We start from the raw sequence: 20651 nt of genomic DNA, 5'->3' as shown, positions 1-20651 counted from the left end.
GTGGTTTTAACAATTTGTTTAAATCTCATTTTTTCAAAAGTGCCCATTTGGTATATAACCTTGGGCTGAATTTTAGGAATAGTCCATTTATTAAGAAGATATAGTTGTTGAGGCATATCATATTCCTTTTTTCTACTGTTTTAAACAGTAGTATGTTTTTTAATGATATTCTTCCTTATCTTATTTTATCAAATTAAAATAGAATAACTACATTACATCTTTTTAATTGATAATATAAAATAAACACAATGATAATTTTTTTAAATAAATTAATAAGTATTTGTATTTCTTAATCTTTTTCGAGTTGAAGCAGGATAAATATTGCTGATAAAAATTATTATAAAAAAAGGTAATAAAATTATAATATATTTAAATGAAAAAAAAACATTTTAACTCATCAACTATTAATAAAGTATTTTTGAACCAAAATGAAATAGCATTTTTAGATCAAATTATTAAGTATTAATTGAGGATATTTATATTTGCATTTTCCCTAAATTCAATTTTATAATAAGGACTCCTGCTCGACCAAGTCACCACGGACCGGAGAAGTGAAACTTTTGACTTTGGCGATCGATAATGGAGTGGGAGAGTGATGCTAAAGAACTAAAGGCGGCCGGAGCTGAACCTCTTCCGGACGGCCGTCGAGGACTCCGCATTCACGGTTGGGAGATCGAGTGTCGCAAGCTTTTCATTCTCAATTCTCTTCATCTTCAACGGTTTTCTCCTTTCCCCAATTAACCCTCATTTGTCTTTCACTTGCCTTAATGCTTAATTTTTGTTTGTTTATTCTGTGAACTTTTAAAGCCTTATATAAGCATCTAATTTCTTGCCTTTTAAGCTTGTGTGGTTTCTCCAAGCATTGGAGATTCTGGTGCTTGTTTTGGTTGTGTATTTTAGTTTTACATACTGTAATTGGGAACTGCCAGCATTCAAAAGGTCTGATTGTGAACACAAGTGTGAATATCAGTGGCCGCACCGTCATTGCTTCCCTCTCAAGGCCTTTCCAACTCCCTGTAATCTATTAGCAGAAGGACGTTTTTAAATTTCCTCCTTTGTTGGTTTAAAATTTTCCTCTAGATGTTCTGCTCTCTGTTCAGGAGCAAAAGATTTATGGTTTAACCAACCTATTTTTTCTTCTTTCTATTCCATTGGGTATCTGCAACCAACACCAGCTTAGGTACGGGGTAATATGGGTTAGCCAACTATTGATAAATCAATCTGCTAACTATGGACAATTGCAGTATTTCATATTATACTGGAAATTAACCTATGATTTTCCTCCTCCTTTATCCCAACTTGAAACCAGTATGCCTTGCGGAACTCATGCAACAGAGTTTGTAATTAACTATTAATGGAAAGATTCAAGCCAGGCGCAGTAGAAGTGTAGGGATTGAGTTAGACTCAAACATGAAATAGGAATTCAAGAGGAACCAAATTTAAGGTTAAGTGATTATGTTTATTCCTAAGCGAACAACGTTAGTGTGATAAGAATTTTCCTTTCCAAACTTATCTTTTCTTCAATGTGTACTAGGCCGTTACTTTTCATTCGTAAAGGACATATGGATTGTAATTGACGTGCTGCCAAAAGTTTCATGAAAAGCGATGCATCATCATGAAATTAATGGTCGGAAATACTTGTGAGATTCAAGTGACCTGTCTTATTGTAATAATGCTACAGTGAACAATTGACTGCGGATTTTTTATACTTATACGTAGAACCATTGCTATCCTGTTCTTGTCATGCATTTTATACCTTCTTTAGTTGGAAAGGTCTAGTTCCTCAAAATGCTAATGCTGTTCTTGTCGAGCATTTTGTTATCTTCTTTAGTTGGAAAGGTTTAGTTCCTCTCTAAATGCTAATGCTTATATGCATATACAGATGGGAAAAAGAACTTCAGACGACTCACTTGCCGGAGATGGTATTTGGAGACAATTGTTTGGTGCTTAAACATGTGAATAGTGGCACAAAATTCTTTTTCAATGCATTTGATGCTTTAGTTGGTTGGAAACATGATGCCTTGCCGCCTGTTGAAGTTCCAGCGGCTGCAAAATGGAAATTCAGGAGGTGCTCTATGTTCTCTTCTTTACACTATGCTATATGAAGAATTCTGCATATGTTTCTCCAGCTTATTTATATATAAAAGTTGTAGAATGATAATGAAAAACCAGAGGTAGCGTTTTAGCTGCACTTTGATTTGGTGGTTAGATTTCGGGCACTTTGATTGTTGAAAGGTTTTTTGTTTCAGTCCATCTGAAAAGATGTTTCTCAATAAAAGGGGAGGACATTTAAGTAGCTCCAAGAGCATTCAGTTTTTTGTTCTTTCGTTTTTATTTGTTGGTAAAAGGGAGTTTGGGGGTTGAGAACTGTTTAAAAATTTGAATTAGGAGTGCAGAACCCTCAGGCATGCAAGTTATGTATCCGTGAAGAATTAACCATCATGCAGTAGGTTGACAGTAATATAAAGGTTTTGTATGTTCTGTCTTGCTGTTCCTTCATATCTGGTATTAACTATTTATGTTTTCAAATTCAACAAAATCAAGCTACTGTATTAACTAATAAAGGAGGTCGAAGTTGCAATTTTGGTCGGTTCGCCTTGTTGGTGTTGATGGTAGAATCAAACAACTGCATATTAAAACAACTCTATTTACATAGTGTGGTTAAGGTGTTGCTCTCAATCCAAATGAGAGAGAACTTTATGATCTGAGAGAATGAATTCTTGATGAACATGCACCAATCGGACCAACAATGAACTATTTAAATGAATGGATAATTCTTAAAGCTACTTTAGAAAACTTCCTCTGCTAAAGAAAAACACCAATCTTCCATTTTGTCCAACAGTGACTGCTGTGTCCATGTAGACATCATCAAAATGAGGGGAAAATAGTGCTTCTTGAAAATATGACTGGCACTAACACTAGAAGTCTAGAACATGATGATAGCTATTTTATAAGTTAAACGCACTTGTAATGGCTTCTGTCAGGATATTCATTTCCAGTTGTCTGTGATTAGACTCATTGTACTATTGAAATGTGAATCAATCTCCCCCACAATGATGCTAACTTACAGAACCTTCAAGAATTCAGAGTCTAGAGAAGATCAGGTTCACTAGGATCAGCCTTTTGGCCTTTAGCTGAATCATTGGACTCCACAACATGAGACTACCACCCCAAATGAGCACTTCCTAAATTCAAATGAGCTTCCTTGAGGAAGATAGTATCTCCAGAACTTTTAGGAATAAACATACTTCTCTCCGTTGACCAAATATGATCAAATGTCACAATATAAGAGCCTCTAAAGGATTTATTTAAATATATATATTTATATGGGCATATTAGGAGAAATAGGATTCGGAACGAAGTTATACAAGACAAGGTGGGAGCAACATCCATGGCGGACAAGATGAGGGAAACAAGATTGAGATGATTTGGACATATGAAGAGGAGGTGCACGGATGCTCCAGTAAGGAGGTGTGAGAGGTTGGCTATAGAAGTTTAAGGAGAGGTAGACGTAGATCGAAGAAGAACTAGAAGAGGATATTAGATACGATATGACACATTTTCATCTTACTTAGGAGATGGCCTTAGATTGGATCATAGGAAGGTATGAAGGTCGAGGATTAAGGTAGAAGGTAGTAGGTAGCCGAGTGCTTTTGTACTTTTATGTGGGAGAGGCAAGGACTAGTATCCTCAACTCATCTTCTCCATATTTAGTAGCGTAAGTTAGTACTCACGTAGTATCTTACTCTGCAATATTTACTACTGCCTATTGCTTCTTTTGCTTTGTTCATCTTGTTATTTCTTTTCAATCCTGCTTTGCTTTCACTTCTTTTGAGCCGAGGGGCTATCGGAAACAACTTCTCTAGCTCACAAAGGTAGGGGCAAGGTCTTCGTACATCCTACCCTCCCCAGAACCCCCACTTGTGAGATTATGCTGGGAATGTTGTTGTTGTTGTGTGAGTGATATATTTTAATTTATATATATATGTGACTTTTAAAACTTATGGTTTGAAACGTATCATTACATTTATGTGGCTATAAGAATTTTGAAATTTGTGGTCTTAAACATGCCTAACATTTTTGAGGCTATTAAAGTTTGTCATTAAGGGTAGAATGGGAAGCTTAAGTTAAATTGTTACCAAATATATAAAATTGTCAATCTTTTGAAATGGACTAAAAAAGAAACGCTTTCACATAAACTGGAAAGGAGGGAGTATAAGAGAGGGGGAGAGAGAGAGAGAATACGCCAAGTGTCTTAATTGCTGTCCTTCATTATTTCTGTTAGAACTTCATAGTTCATAGTAATCAACTAATCATAGAACTGACAGACATTTCTAGCATCTCTTAGATCATTGAGATAAGGAACTGAAATATCATGTACTCTTGCCTCTGGGTAATCTGTTAAATTACTTTGTTGATTTGAAAACCTTGCTAATTATAATTGTCAATTGAATGGGTGTGATTTAGGTTCTAAATCACTAGAATTATCTGTTTTTTCCTGAGGTGATCTCTATCAAAGGAGATCATGCCTTTCACTCTGTGTTCTTTTTTCAATTTTCCCTTTGGACATGGTTTGCGACTTCAGTGCAATATCAAAATTTCTCTAAGTTGATAGTATGGTTCTTGACCAGGGAAAATATATTTCTTTTATTTTCTATGGTAAAGGTGAGTACTCTGATATGTTTTCTTGCTTACCTTTTTCTTCTTTCCCTAACTCCTTTTTGCCTTTTTTCTTTTATTTGTCTTTTTGGTTTCTGCAGTAAACCTTTGCAACAGGTGGTGCTCGACTATGACTATACCTTCACAACACCTTACTGTGGAAGTGAAACTGTCGAAAGAAATGTCGAGGTTTCTACCTTATGCCCTTCGAATAGAACTTTTTAAACATTGAGAAGATTGTCTTTCAAAATTTTCTTTTGCAGAAGTTTTTTTAAGCCAATTCACAATGTGTTAAGCTTAGTAGGCTGTCTTAGAGCCCGTTTGGGTTGGCTGAAAAAAGTAGTTTTTAAGTCAAAAAAATAAAAAGCAGGGAGAGTCCTACTTTTGGTTTTTAACTTTTTTAAAGTCATTTAAAACTTATTTTAAGTTATTTTTTATTTTTGCCAAACACTCCCAAAAGTTAAAAACGACTTAAAAGTAGGTTTGACCAACTTTTAAGCCAATCTAAACAGGCTCTTATTTAAGCCAATTGACTCATGTGCATTTCAGGGTTACAACATAGCAATGATCTGCGCTGAGTTGAAGCATTATATAATTTGAATAAATTATATGCTATAGATTATTGTTATTCCGTTACTCATTTAATATTTATATAGTTTTGCCATCTCTGTGTGTTATTGCTTAAAATATCTTTGATCCATCAGCAATAAAGACTTCTCTTTGTTTTCCTTTCTCAACCATATCTTTCAATTACCGGCTCCTTTGCTTTCAAAAGTTATTTGAATTATTCTGGCTGCTGTTGTCTGTTCAGTGTGGAAGTGCTATACCTGAAGAAGGCAGCAGCTGCATTCAGTGGGAGGATTGTAAGGAGAAAATTGATTTGGTTGCATTGGCTTCTAAAGAACCTATTCTCTTTTATGATGAGGTTGGTGACTCAGGTTTAAGTGATTTCTGAGTCATGCTGCTGAGCAGTGTCATTCATGTCAATTTGATATATCTAACCTTTTTAGCACGAAGGTAAATTTTACTTCAATTTGAACAGATAATCTTATATGAGGATGAACTGGCTGATAATGGGATCTCACTTTTGACTGTTAAAGTGGTAATGTTCTCATGATGCTTTTTTTTAAAAATTAAACTATGTCAATAATTCAAACTTCCACAATATTAGTTGGTTATAATAGATTTGGACTGACTTTTTTATGTTTCTAGAGAGTCATGCCTAGTGGTTGGTTCCTATTGCTGCGTTTCTGGGTGAGTGACTCTGCTACACATTTTTCAGATAAATAGTATTATGGTTTACTAACAAATTCATTGCATCAGAAATACTGTTATGTCTTTCATTGATAGTTGGACATGTTCCTATAGCTTAGGGTTGATGGAGTGCTTATGAGACTAAGAGACACTCGTTTGCATTGTTTATTTGGGGAGCATAACGAATCCTCTATTCTTCGTGAAAGCTGCTGGAGAGAAACCACATTTCAGGCCTTGTCTTCGGTGAGTTTAACATCCCCGCTCTTCCTTTCTCTCCATGCACAATGACACACACGTGTCTAGTATAAATCTATCTATGTGGGTGCCTAAATTCTTTCCATTTTCAATGTTGTGGGCACTGCAACCGGTTTTATATTCTGAATTTTGCTTAATAATGGCAGTTTATCTTTAAATTTTAGTGAAATGGTTGGTTCATTCATTATATTGATATAGGCTGATGGTATGTTGCACAATTTCACAAAGCTGCTGCTGCAGTGATTATGGGATCTTGTAGTGGGTAGATAGTTTACAGGGAGCAGAGAGTGTAGGTTTGCTTCTGATGCGAGAAGAAGAAACCAGATCCAAATGTAATAAAAAGTGGTGGAGAATTTAGAAAGAGACAAGCAAGTAGGAAGAAAAGAGTGTGCTGGTGGAGGTGGAGATCTGGCTATACCTCAGACGGGCTGCTAATCTTACGTATATCACATTCTAAAATTCATAATGATGTTAAATACGTAGCTATTGCAACTTGCGTGTGTGCGTGCACTTGATGTTTATTGCAACTAATGATTTGTAGACCAAGAACTTTTACTGCCTATCGAAGTCAGGAAATAAGTAATGACTACACATTTTAAGACCTCCCCTGGTATTCACTGAGATTTCACTGGACTAATATGGATAGAACTAACCGCAATAAGAATGACCCTACCATGCATAGCACCCTAATAACAAAAAAGGTTCAATGACAAATGTTGTGCTTCCTTTTACCAACATTTTAAAAATATACTTGAGAACTTGAAAGTGAACTCTCAAAACTAATGGCAGCAGCATATTTATGTGGCATATCACACTATTTCTCTTTATAACGTAAATGATCTATGCAACATTCTGTTTCTTATAAATAAAAAAGACGTACAAAGTTCCATCTAAAAGCTACTTTTAGGGACACCGTGAACTTTCCCTTCTTTGAGTACATTCCATGTCAGTTTTATTGTTGATAATTTCTGTTTCTTTGAAACTGTTAACTGTGTATATATGTCATAGAAACAGATCAGTACGTGGAAAGTACTGAAATCATATCTACAATAGAACTTCCAAAATCTATGATCCTATGCCTATAATGAGTCTAATACATCAATAATAGAGGCAGGATCATTAGAAAGTATCTGATTACACCAAAAACAACAAGAAGATACAATTTTACTTGATTTGCTGCATAATTCTCTATATTCTCAAAATATCTGGAGTTCCTCTCCTTCCAAATTGTCCACCAGATGCAAGCATGAATAGTTCTCCATCTGCTTCTGTTCTTAGTTGTGTTATTAAAGGCGCTCGCTTTTCGCCTTTGGCGACAAGGCGAGGCGAGGCAACATCGCCAAATTCTGAGGTGAGGCGATTTCAAATAGGCGAGATATGGTGATAGGCGTTGTGGCGTGGTGATGCAAATAGGCATTGCTTTTTTTTTTAAAGACCTGATTTAATAATTAAAAAGCCAAAATTAGGGTTTTTTAGGGTATTTTTGCAATATTCATACCTTCGCTGCTTCGCAAGACCGCTTCTCCTTAGATTTCTCAAGTCGCACGACCGGCGACCCTCCTTCACGAATCGTGACTGCTGCTCAGCCCTTAGGTACTACTCGCGACCATTTTTTTTCTCTTCTTCAGTTCTTCTCTTCTTCTCTTCTAGTTCTTCTCTTCTCTTCTTCTTCTTCTTCTTCTTCTCTAGTCTCTAGTCTCTACTCTGTTTTGAATACTGAAATAGCGAGACTATGTTCTGTTTTTCAGTACTGAGAGTTGAGACAGTGAACTGAGGCTGAGGCTCTGTTTTTCTATTATGTTATAGTGCGCACTGCCTATACTTTAAAAATAATAACTTAATCCTTTTATAATTATTTCTTCCCTACTTAATTTAGTTTTATACTAATTAATATAGTATTTATTTGTCCATGAATAGTGAATTCAATATCGTTGGAAGCTAGCAAAAAGTGGGACATTGGATGGAATTATGGTACTCACGGATCATCAAAAGATTCAGTTGTATGTATTTTTTGTAAAGGTACTTTTAATGGTGGTATTACTCGACACAAGCAACATTTAGTGGGTGGATACAAAAATGTAAAACAATGTCCAATTTGTCCGTCGGAGGTTACAGATGAAATAAAGGCTTATATGGCAAATAAAATCGCTAGTAATCTGAAATTTCAAGTAAGGCAACCAGAAGAATTTTTTAATAGTGATGATGATGATATGGATGAATATGCTGAAATGATGCCTCCCTACAAAACTCAAAAGATGTCTTCTAGTGGAAGTGTCATCCACGGCCCGGAACGTGACGAAAGGCCCTATGAATCTCTATTTTCCACAAAAATGAGGCTTTGAAAAGGAAGTAGGAGCAGGAATTGATGATGAAACAAGGAAAATTCTAAGAGAGCGTGCAGTAAGTGCTTTTGCAATATGGATGTACGATGCGTGACTCCTTTTTAATTGTGTTAATTACAAATCATTTGATAAGTTCATTTGAGGCAGTAGGACAACATGGCCTCGGAATGATGCCTCCCACATTCCATGGAGTTAGAGTTACTCACCTAAAGAAACAGGTGAAGAAAGTGGAAAAAATTGTTGATGAGCATAAAGTGCAATGGACAAAGTTTGGATGTTCCATTATGATGGGCAAATGGACGACACGAAATGGTACAATGATTATCAATATTTTGGTGAATTCTCCAATCAATAATGTATTTCTTGGTTCTATTGATGCTAGCAATGAATCTACCGATTCCACCAAAATGTACAACTTGTTTGAAAACACTATTGAAAGAATTGGATTGGAAAATGTTGTACAAATTGTCACCGATAATACTAGTGAGAATGTTAAAGGCATTTCATAGTCTATGCCTAAAAATTGAAACGATTACAGGGGCACATCAGTGATGGGAAGAAGTAGGTTGCTGGTTAAGAACCAGTGTTTTGGATGGCGAAAGGCGACAAAAGGTGATAAGGGCCTGCCAACGGCGAGGTGCTCGCCTTTTTGAATTGAGGCGCCAATTAATACCAAAAATTTAAAATATTTAATTGCATATATAAATATCCAAAATCTCAATAACAATAACATTTATTAGCAAATATTTCAATTCAAAAACTAATAGAAGATGTTAAAAGTCTAAAACTTGAAGGACTCAATAATTCATAAGACAATTGACAAGCAATACTAGAACTCTAAAAGTCTCTTCTTCTTCTTCAAGATTATCCAAATTTTGAAGATCAACATCCTCTTCATCATGATTATATTGCTCCTCATCTTCTTCCTCCTTGGATTCTTCATCAATTAGTGTCTGAGTCCTACTTGAACTTGTAGATGTAGTTTGTACTACTTTGCCCATGTCAAGTGCTCTTGATCTTGAAGAAATTCCCCTAAGATGATAGATACTTTCGTCAGCTCCAATTGCCGTAGCAACATTACCCCAAGTAAGATCACATTTCTCATATACTAGTTTATCTTCTTGATCTTCGGGGAATCCAACTAACCATTCATTTGAATCATCAATATTATCTAGGAGAATTGGATCAACGGTATCACGAGCATCATAACAATGTTTCAATGTTCTATTGTACTTAATGTACACTAGATCATTGAGACGCGATAGTGCAAGCCTATTTCTCTTTTTGGAATGAATCTGCGCATAAGTTATAGATATTAACTAATAGATACTAATAATACTATAATATGGAAATTAGGATATAGAATATTCTTCTTACGTGTTCAAACACACTCCAATTTCGCTCACATCCTGATGAGCTACAAGTTAGGCTTAATACTTTCATGACAAACTTTTGCAAGTTTGGTGTTTGATTACCAAATAGAGACCACCATTCAACTATAAAAAAATAAATTTAAAGGTTAACGAGTATATATAAGTCAAATAATTTAAGTAAAGCTATAGTATAAAGTATACTATTAACTATAAAGAGATAAATCAACTCACTTACCCGATGACCTTGTATCTTTGACTCTTTTAGCCTGACCACAACCAAATAGTCCATCTGCCATTTTGTACTTGGGAAACTCAGCGACTAGTAAATCTTGTATTGCTATATCGGGGTTCATCTTCTCAACACATGCATGATAAATTCGTCCACAAACTAGCTAGTAAAGTGCCCTCTTCATGAGCTTTATAAAACAATCCTGGGTTCAAAATATGGCTTGCAACATGCAAAGGCCGATGGAGTTGGTTTGACTTCCTTGCATCAATAATATCAAACACTTTTTCATATTGCTTCTTAACTCTACGAAAACCCTGCTCAATAGTTTCTTTAGCTCTACCCATTGCTTCATAAATATAGCCCATTGGTGGTTTTTTCTCCCCATCCACCAAACGAAGCACTATTGTCAAAGGGCCACAAACTGTAAGTGCCTGAACAACATCACTCCAAAACTGGCAGAAATACGAAGGTTGGCAACTTCTTTCCCCAAAGTTTCCTTTGCAAATTTACTTGATGTCCATTCGGTTGAGAGGACTAGAATTCTCAAGTTTTTCTTTTGTATGTACATAATTCTCAAAGTTAAAAAGGCCATCGCAATTCTTGTCTTGGCCGGTTTCACCAAATTTCTTTGGTTGGTGAATTTTCTCATCAAGTTCAACAAAACGGCCTTTGACTAATGTAAGAATGGATTTTGATGGCCTTCTTAAAAACTGTTAAAGTAATATTATAGTAATTAGTAGCTAATGAGTATTAAATATTGACTATAAAGAAAGTTAGAGGATAGGAGAGTGATATTATCTGAAGCATATGGATTAATCTTGAATACGCCACCAAATATCAAGTTGATGCAATGAGCAGCACATGGAGTCCAATAAATGTGTGGGTACGCACCCATCATCATGCATCCCGCTTAACATTCTCACTAGCATTATTGGTGACAATTTGTACAACATTTTTCGATCCAATTTTTTCAATAGTGTTTTCAAACAAGTTGGTGGAATCGGTAAATTCATTGCTAGCATCAACAGAACCAAGGAATACACTACTGATTGGAGAATTCACCAAAATATTGATGATCATTCTACCATTTCGTGCCCGTCCATTTGTCCATCACAATGGAACATCCAAATTTTGTCCATTGCACTTTATGCTCATCAACAATTTTTTCCACTTTCTTCACCTCTTTTTTTAGTTGAGTAACTCTAACTTCATGGAATGTAGGAGGCTTCATTCCGGGGCCATGTTGTCCTACTGCATTAATGAACTTATCAAATGATTTGTCATTAACACGATTAAAAGGGAGCCCCACATTGTACATCCAGATTGCAAAAGCACTTACGGCACACTTTCTTAGAATTTTCTTGGTTTCATCAATTCCTGCTCCCTTTTCAAAGCCTTTTTTTTTGTTGAAAATAGAGATCCATAGGGCCTTTCGTCACGTTCCGCGCCGTGGATGATGCAGTTCCACTAGAAGATATCTTTTGAGTTTTGGAGGGAGGCATCATTTCAGCATATTCATCCATATTATCATCAGTTGCCTCACTTGAAATTTCGGATTACTAGCGATTTTATTTGCCATATAAGCCCTTATTTCATCTCTAACCTCCGACGGACAAATTGGACATTGTTTTACATATTTGTATCCACCCACTAAATGTTGCTTGTGTGGAGTAATACCACCATTAAAAGTACCTTTACAAAAAATACATACAACTGAATCTTTTGATGATCCTTGAGTACCATAATTCCATCCAATGTCCCTCTTTTTGTTAGCATCCGATGCCATTGAATTCACTATTTATGGACAAATAAATACTATATTAATTAGTATAAAACTAAATTAAGTAGGGGAGAAATAATTATGGAAGGATTAAATTATTATTTTTTAAAGTATAGGCAGTGAGCACTATAACATAATAGAAAAATAGAGCCCCAGTTCACTGTCTCAGATTCTCTCAGTACTGAAAAACAGAGCATAGTCTCACTGTTTCAGTACTGAAAACAGAGTAGAGACTAGAGAAGAAGAAGATAAGAGAAGAATTAGAAGAGAAGAACTGAAGAAGAGAAAAAAATGGTCGCAAGTCGTACCTGAGAGCTGAGCAGTAGTCGCGATTCGTGAAGGAGGGTTGCCGGTTGTGTGACTTGAGAAATCTGAGGAGTAGTGGTCTTGTGAAGCAGCGAAGGTGTGAAGTTTGCAAAAATACCAAAAAAAACCCTAATTTTGGCTTTTTAATTTTAAATCAGGTCTTTTTTTTTTAAGAAAAGAGATGCCTATTTGCATCGCCATGCCACAATGACTATCGCCTTTCCATTGCCATATCTCGCCTATTTGAAATCGCCTCGCCGGAATTAGGCGTTGTTGCCTCGCCTTGTCGCCAAAGGCGACCGCCTTTAATAACACTGCTGTTGAGATGCAATATTTGATTTAGTGTATCCAGTTCTTCCCAAAGCCCATCCTCTCCAGTAAATTCAGTAGATATCCCCAATTGACATTATCATATAGTTTTCTCTAGGTTTAACTTGCGTAAGATTCCTTGTTTCTTTTGTTTCAGTCTAGATCTCACCACTTTTTTTTTTTTGTTTTTTGAAAATGGTAATGGTGTATTCTTCAGCATTAAGGAGATGCTGGTGACCTGCAAACAGAGGGGAACAAAAGAAGAGAAAAAAAAATTAAAAAAATATTTACAAGGGTCCTAATAATTCTACAATTTGTTCTGTAACCTCTAAACCTTTCTCTTTACACCAAAAATAAAAGCATGCAATACAATCCCATCTAACTTTCTGAATGGAATTGGACCTATCTTCAAAATTTCTACTATTTCTTTCTTTCCATACTGTCCACCAAATGCAATGTGGAATTATCCTCCACCATGCCTTTTGATTCTTGCTCCCCCCTCTTCTTATCCAACAACTCAACAAATCTGCAGTATGCTCGAGCATGGTCCAGTTTGTTTTTGTGAGACTAAGGAAGATGGCCCAAATTTGTGTTGTAAAGTTGCAATGCAAGAATAGATGCTGGTTGGTCTCTGCTGCATTCCCGCATAATGAACACCAAGATACTATAATCTTTCCTTTTCTCCTCAGCACTTCATGTGTCAGGCAAGCCCTTCTAGCAACCAATCATGTAAAGCATTTTATCTTAGTTGGTGCTAAGGTTCTCCATACCTTTCTCCACAAACTCTGCTTAGAGTTGTGTTGCTGTGGACTTTCCATTTTGTATGCTCTGCTAACCATGAAAGCCCCATCTTTACTATGTTTCCATCTCAAAGAATCAGGAGCATTGGTGATGCCAGGGAATTTTTCTAATAGCTCTATCAATTTGGCCACTCTCTCCACTTCCCAGTCATTCAAAAACCTTCTGTAGATTAGATCCCACCCTTGTGCTGTCCAACGTTCATTGATATTTGCATCAGGATTACTACATAGTAAGAACAGATCTGGAAAGGATTCTTTTAGAGGAATCTGTTTGTTCCACGCATCTGTCCAAAACTTAGTTCTCCTGCCATTTCCACTTCAATGTACGTATTAGCTTCAAGTTTTTGCCATAAGTTTTCTGATAGTTCTCCAGACCCCCACCCCATAGGCATCAACACTAACATTACTGCACCAAGGATTGTACTCACCATACTTGGATCTGATGACACCCTTCCATAAAGCTTGCCCCTCTTCATTATACCTCCATAACCACTTCATCAAAAGACTATTGTTTTGTTTCCTTAGATCTCTAATACCCATACCTCCTTTGTCTTTGCTTTTCAAGGTTATCTCCCATTTGACTAGGTTATAACCTTTAATTTCTTTGCATCCATGCCAAAGGAAGTCCCTCCTTAATTTGTCCAGCTTCTTCAGAACTTTGGGGGGTAATGGAAATAGTGACATGACATAAGTAGGAAGGGAGTCTAGCACTGAATTGATGAGAGTGTGTCTGCCTCCCATAGACAAATATTGAGCCTTCCATCTTGCTAATCTCCTTTCTGTTTTCTCCACAATGCCATCCCAAATTTGTATGCTCTTGTGTTCATTTCCCAAAGGCATACCTAAGTAAACTGTTGGCATATTCTCCACTTGCACCCCAAAATATCTGCCAGATTCAAAATGTTTGTCACCTCCTTGATTGGAAATAAATTGCTTTTCCCCCAATTCACTTTCAAACCCGAGGAAGCTTCAAAAAACAGTAAGATTGTTTTTAAGAATCTTATTTGGTCCTCCCGAGGTTCACAAAAAATGATGGCACCACTTCATTAGCTACTAAGACAACAACCATGATTTGCCTTATTGGATGAAGGCCATTTGTTGTGAGCCAACTAGCTTTGCCATCACACCATTCAACCTCTCTGTTATAACTTGGGAGAATATATTGTATATGCAGCCCTATCAAACTGATAGGCCTGAAGTCCCTTAGCTCATTGGCACCTTTTTTCTTTGGAATAAGAGCAATGAATAGCGTTGAAACTTTTTCCAAACATTTCATCATCATAAATTATTTGAAAGTCATTCATAATATCTTTCTTTACTGCCTCCCAATATTTGATAAAGGATTCCATGGTAAAGCCATTTGGTCCTGGAGCTTTGTCAACTGCACATAATTTTAAACTCCTCATCATCTCTCTTCTTCCTCAAAATATCCTTGTAACCGCTGCTATTCCTCTGTTGTCAATACTGGACAGTTTTGGAAATGACAAGCAGGTCTCCGGTGTATTGTTCTTGTGTATAGTTTCTTGTAGTAATCAACTATCTTACCTTCAATTCTGTTTGCATCCCGAGTTGTCTCACCCTAAATATGTAACTGATCAATGTTGTTATATCTCTTATGAGCATCATCATAGCCATGGAGGGACTCAACAACATGCTGAATATAGCTAAGATAACAGGAAGAATTCAGGGATTTTAAGTTAACAAGGTTGCTGGAAACAGTGTAGAGATCACACATCTGCAGTATGCTGATGATACACTAATTTTTTGTGGGGCTGAGGAGGAGCAACTCTTGATAATAAGACTTATATTAGTGTACTTTGAAGCCATTTCTGGGCTCCATATAAATTGGAACAAAAGCCACTTGTATCCAATTAATGTGGTTCCAGAAATGGATCACCTTTCTCAGATCCTGGGAGGTGCGATAGGCACTTTGCCATCAATATACTTGGGCATGCCTCTGGGGGCTGAGTATAGGTCCATAGATATTTGGAATCCAATTCTGGAGAAATGTGAAAAGAAATTAACCAGATGGAGATCACAATATCTATCCTTGGGAGGTAGACTAACTTTGATTAACTCAGTTTTAGATGCCCTCCCTACATATATGTTATCTATCTTCCATATACCCCAGTCAGTAGTTCAAAGGTTGGATAAAATCAGAAGAAATTTCTTGTGGCAAGGCAATAAGGAAAGGAAAGGTTTTCATTTGGTCAAATGGAAGAACATTATCAGAAGCAAAGAACAAGGTGGACTAGGCATCAAGAACCTTAAATACCAAAGCAAAGCACTCAAGGTCAAGTGGCTATGGAGGTACCATCAGGAGGACCAAGCACTCACTCTGGTACAGGGTAATCAAGAGCAAGTATGAGCAACTGAACACATGGGTTACTAAAGAGGTCAACACCCCTTATGGTATTAGCCTCTGGAAATCCATTAGAATATTCTGGCAGTTTCTCAGTAATCAATTAACTGTCAAAGTTCGAAATGGCAGAAAAACAAGTTTTTGGATTGATAAATGGATGGGTACTGTGAGCCTTAAAGATCTCTTTCCTGACATCTTTGTTTTGGCTCAGCACCAAGAGAAAACTGTTGCTGAAATGTGGTCACCACAAGGATGGAATATGATCTTTAGAAGAAACTTGAATGACTGGGAAATTCCCAGAATGATTGAACTCTTCACACTTCTGGAGAGTTTCCAAGGAATCCAAACAGGTGAAGACTATTTATGGTGGCATGGGCACAACAAAGGAAGATACAGGGTGAAGGAAGGATATAAACAAACAAGTCATAGGGAGAATCAAGACTTCAAATGGTTGGAAGCAAATCTGGAGAGTCAAAGTGCCACAAAAAGTGGCATGCTTCACCTGGCTGCTAGCCAATGAAGCAGTTCTGACATTGGACAATGTGGCCAAGAGAGGTATATCTCTATGCAACAGATGCTCCTTACGTGGTAAGGATACAGAGACAGTAAAACACCTCTTTCTACACTGCAATTTCACTGACCAACTGTGGCAGATTTTCCTTAATCTCAGAGGCATTTCCTGGAGTATGCCTAGCAAGATTGATGAGACTCTTTTCAGTTGGGAGGAGGCTGGAGTTGGGGCTACAAACAGAGAAAGATGGAGGATGATCCCTGCTTGTATATGGTGGACTATATGGAGAGAGAGAAATGATAGATGTTTTGAAAATAGGGACAACAACCTTCTGGAAGTCAAGCTTAAATGTATTTTGTTGTTTTGTTTTTGGTGTATAAATGTCTACTCCAATGAGACTGAGTCAATCATAGATGTTTTAGGGTGCATCTAGTTCCTGGTTTAGCATTGGAAAGACTAATCTTTTTCTTCTTTTTTGTAAATATGGTTTTTCAGTACTAAGGTAGTACTGACTGAAATACAAATGTTACTAGTGTCAAAAAAAAAAGAATTTTGTCTTCTTTTCACCTTCTTTCAACTAGAGAGCTCTTCATCTTTGCCTCCTGGCAATTTCTTCTACCAGACATCTTCGCAGCAGTCTGTCATCTTGTCCACCAGATTTTGTCAAGATTTTAATGCTACTCATCTTGCTTGTCACCTCTGCTTCACGAGATTCTTGCTTTGCCATTTACTGTCTTGTACGACTTTCATGCAGGGGTAGTTGGCTTCAGTTATTCTTGGAGGGCCTTTGGTCCCTGTCTTTTAGGGCATTTAATGAGGTTCTCAACTTTGTGTTCTATATCCCACCAGCCTGCATTCAAAGCTGGTTCTGGTATAATAAGGACTGATCTTTCTCCCTTATTTAAGAACAAAATGGTCATATTCCTCCTTTACCCATTTTGTTTCCTAGTACAGAAATGCTCTGCATCTTTTTCTGAAGTTTTCCATCTCTTGACCACTTTCATGTGATCTCTAGAAAGCATTTTTAAGCGTAAAGCATATCCATTCCATGATCTTTTTGCTCATCGATGATCTTTTCATCAGTTTACGACTCCTCTCAACCCACTCATACCACACTGAGTTGTTAGAGGTCCATCTTGTTATATCAAAAGATTTAAAACCAGCGTTGAAATATATCCTATTTTCCTCATGTTTTGCAAGCAATCGTATGATTGGAGAGGGAAGAAAGAAAGATAAAGAAAGGTTATCACAGAAGGTGATGACTGAGGGGATGAAAAAGAAGAAGAAAAAGAGAGTTTTCTGGCTGGAGCTACTGGAAGAAGAAATAAGAAGGTTGTTTCTCTCTCCTAGAAAGTAGAAGAGAGGTTCTTTGGGGATGTGCTTGGAGCATTTGTTTACTAGATATTTGCTTAATACTGTATGAAGAAAGAAGCATTCTGTATGGAGAAAACCTTAGTTGGTCCATTTAAGTAAGGAGATCTCTCTTCTTGAATGCCTATTGTTAGAAATTCAGTATTTTGCAGGAGTGTTGTGTCCAATTAGCACTACACCTTTGATTGCATGTTGGCATAGTTCTGATGTTAGATTGTGTTGCTTTTGTGTTATAGTTACCTGATTTGTAGCATTCCCTTGCTAATCTTCTTAATATCTGCAGAAAGGATATCCCTCTGATGCTGCTGCATATAGTGATCCAAGCATCATCGCTGACAAGCTTCCCATTGTAATGCAGAAGACTCAAAAACTCAATATTGGAGTGTCCTGTAAGCAGTAGTATGATCCTAGATTGTTGTCTAAGATCTTTTTCATTTACCCGCTTTTATGGAACTTAATTTACATTCTGTTATTTATCCTCAAGCAAGTTATGAATATCACAACCTGGAGTGCTTTTGCTTTGTCCTTCATTTGAATGCTGATCTTTCCGCATTAAGTGTGTGTCATCTGGATTTCTGGAGCGATCCGTACTGCATGCAAAAAGTGCAAGAATGTGGTTGAAGCATCAGAGAAATGAGAGTATAATGGTAGAGAAGCGAGAATAATCCCACTTTTCTAACAATAATCAAAAGACATTTTGACCCCAAAATCTCTTATCCACTTAGAACCTTCTCACTTGAACCTCTAATAGAAGCTTTAACTGTAAAAACTCTCCATGTGAAGCTGGAATGACTATCATTGAAGTCCTAAACAGCGGACAGAAATGATATTGTGCACCTCATGTGGGCTTTTACGTGGGTATTCAATATTTTCTGTGGGAAGAAATTACAGGTGATAGTGGAGAGTCAATTGGTATTCATGTTTCGCCTGATAGTAGGGACTCCTGTGCTGAGAAATGGTCAAAAATGGAACCCAGCATATGTTGTCATAATTCTTCCCTTAGCATAACATCTGGCAACCAAATGAATATAGTTGGTGAAGTTGCTGATAAAGAAGCAAGGTGTACACCAACAAAATAGCTCCCATCAGCAAATTACCCAATATTTTCCAAAATTACTCTATTAGAACTTTTTTAAGTGACAGATTTCAACTTTTGGACATGGGTTCCAGTTATATGAATACAAAATCCGTTAGGGGTTGACCGGTTGATGGGTTATATTATAAGATTCTTCAATTGCACCATTATTGACCCAATAATTTGAATTCTAGTTAGAATAGATAATATTTATCTTTCAATGTATGAGCGGTTGTAAAACGGGAGTAGGGGTAACTTCTTTTAGATCTAGATAGAAGATTCACACCAAAAATTCACAGAAGTTGTGGGGGTGGGTGAGGTTGCAGGGCCAATGGTAGCCCCTCTTCTGTCTGTGTTGCCTCCAAATCCATTATAGGGTACTGTTGGAATAGGAGTAGAAATATTATTTGTATATAGTACCCTACTTGGAGAAGGATTGTCATGTAGTGTCTATAAATAGGGCTCAGTGTTATAATGTAAATACACAATGTGATAATAATATTTTTCTCCTATATTTCTCACATGGCATTAGAGCCATCATGGAATATTATCACTGTGCATTTTTTTCCGGTGACTGAAAATTATTCTGGCATTGTCAGACAACCAGAATGTGGTTTATACAGGTGTTGTGCAAAATCCGATAACATTATCAGGTCAGGCATCTCTCCGCAACCAAACCCCAACAAGCTTTGTCGTGAACTAACGTCCCACACGCTGATCAAAAGGTTGTCACGTCCGACGAGATCTGCCGAGGCGCAGACGCGTGAGGCTTGTTCCGACCAGTTTTTTGAGCAATTCTTTTTCTTATAGGCTCGCCCAATCCTTGTGAGCCTTTCCATCAAGTTTGTTTTGGATTTAGATCACCGGAACCCTAATTCGGTGTCTGCCAATTTTCCTGTGCATTTGCCAATTTTTGGTAGGGTTTCACACGATTTTAGACCATAAGGTGAGTGATGCAATCGACACACTAGGCTTGACGGTATTAGAGTGAATTATCTCACAGTGACTAGACCCGACATTTCTTTTCCTATGAGTGTTGTGTGTCAGTTTATGGATTCTTCCTGTGATAGCCATTGGAATGCAATTCACATCTGAGATATAAAGTCCTCTCTAGGTAAAGGACTCCTTTTTCGAGGATCGAGGTCATGAGCAGATCGTTGGATATACAAACGCTGATTGGGCAGGGATCACCTTCTGAAAGACGTTCTACATTTGAATATTGTGTTTTAGTAGGAGATAATTTGGTGTCCCGGAAGAGTAAGAAACTGAGTGTGTTTGCTCGATCTAGTGCAAAAGCAGAATATCTAGCAATGACTGTAGCAACTTGTGAGCTAGTTTGGATTAAACAGTTGCTTAGAGAACTAAAATTTGGAGAAATCAGTCAGATGGGATTTGTGTGTGATAACCAAGAGTCCCTTCATATCACATTATATCCTATATTTCATGTGAGGATTAAGCACATTGAGATTGACTGTCACTCTATCAGAGAAAAGATTCTCTCCAAAGATATTGTAACAAAATTTGTGAAGTCGAGTGGTCAACTTGTAGATATTTTCACCAAGTCCCTCAATGCTCCTCGTATTAATTATAGTTGTAGCTAGCTCAGTACATATGATTTGTATGCACCAACTTGAGGAGTGCTAGAGTAGGAATATGAATATGATTTGTATATAGTATTCTACTTGGAGAAGGATTGTCATGTAGTGTCTAACTGTCTATAAATAGGGCTCAAAGTAAGAATGTAAATATACAATTCAATAATAATACTTTTCTCCTATATTTCTCACAGGTACCGATGCTTTGTTTTGAGACCTTAGATGTTTAGTACTTCCTCAAAAAATCTAAACAGAAAGTTCGTTGTATTCAATTAGGGAAAAAATGTTTGACAGCAACGGCTTTGAGGTGCTCAAAACTTGAAAAAGGAGAAGCGACAAGTTTCATTTGTTGGTGGCTGTGAGATAGTATGTTATCAAACTTGGATTATGTCACTCGGGATTGTAAGTGCTTTACATAGAACTAATATTT

General features: G+C 36.9%; 1 protein-coding gene across 1 annotated transcript; it reads left to right on the top strand.

The window, feature by feature from the left end:
- The first annotated feature begins 505 nt into the window (after nucleotides 1-505).
- Nucleotides 506-18081, top strand: LOC125838978 (TIP41-like protein). The gene is made up of 8 exons (XM_049517982.1): nucleotides 506-719; nucleotides 1883-2068; nucleotides 4761-4848; nucleotides 5471-5584; nucleotides 5702-5761; nucleotides 5872-5913; nucleotides 6028-6156; nucleotides 17835-18081. Exons 1-8 carry the CDS (start codon nucleotides 580-582, stop codon nucleotides 17949-17951), a joined length of 876 nt encoding a protein of 291 aa, XP_049373939.1. The 5' UTR covers nucleotides 506-579; the 3' UTR covers nucleotides 17952-18081.
- The last annotated feature ends 2570 nt before the right edge of the window (nucleotides 18082-20651 follow it).

Source organism: Solanum verrucosum, unplaced genomic scaffold (genome assembly GCF_900185275.1).
Source record: "Solanum verrucosum unplaced genomic scaffold, falcon-dt-bn FXZP01000163.1, whole genome shotgun sequence".
Classification (NCBI taxonomy): Eukaryota; Viridiplantae; Streptophyta; class Magnoliopsida; order Solanales; family Solanaceae; genus Solanum; species Solanum verrucosum.
This window is presented reverse-complemented; position numbering and strand designations above follow the sequence as displayed.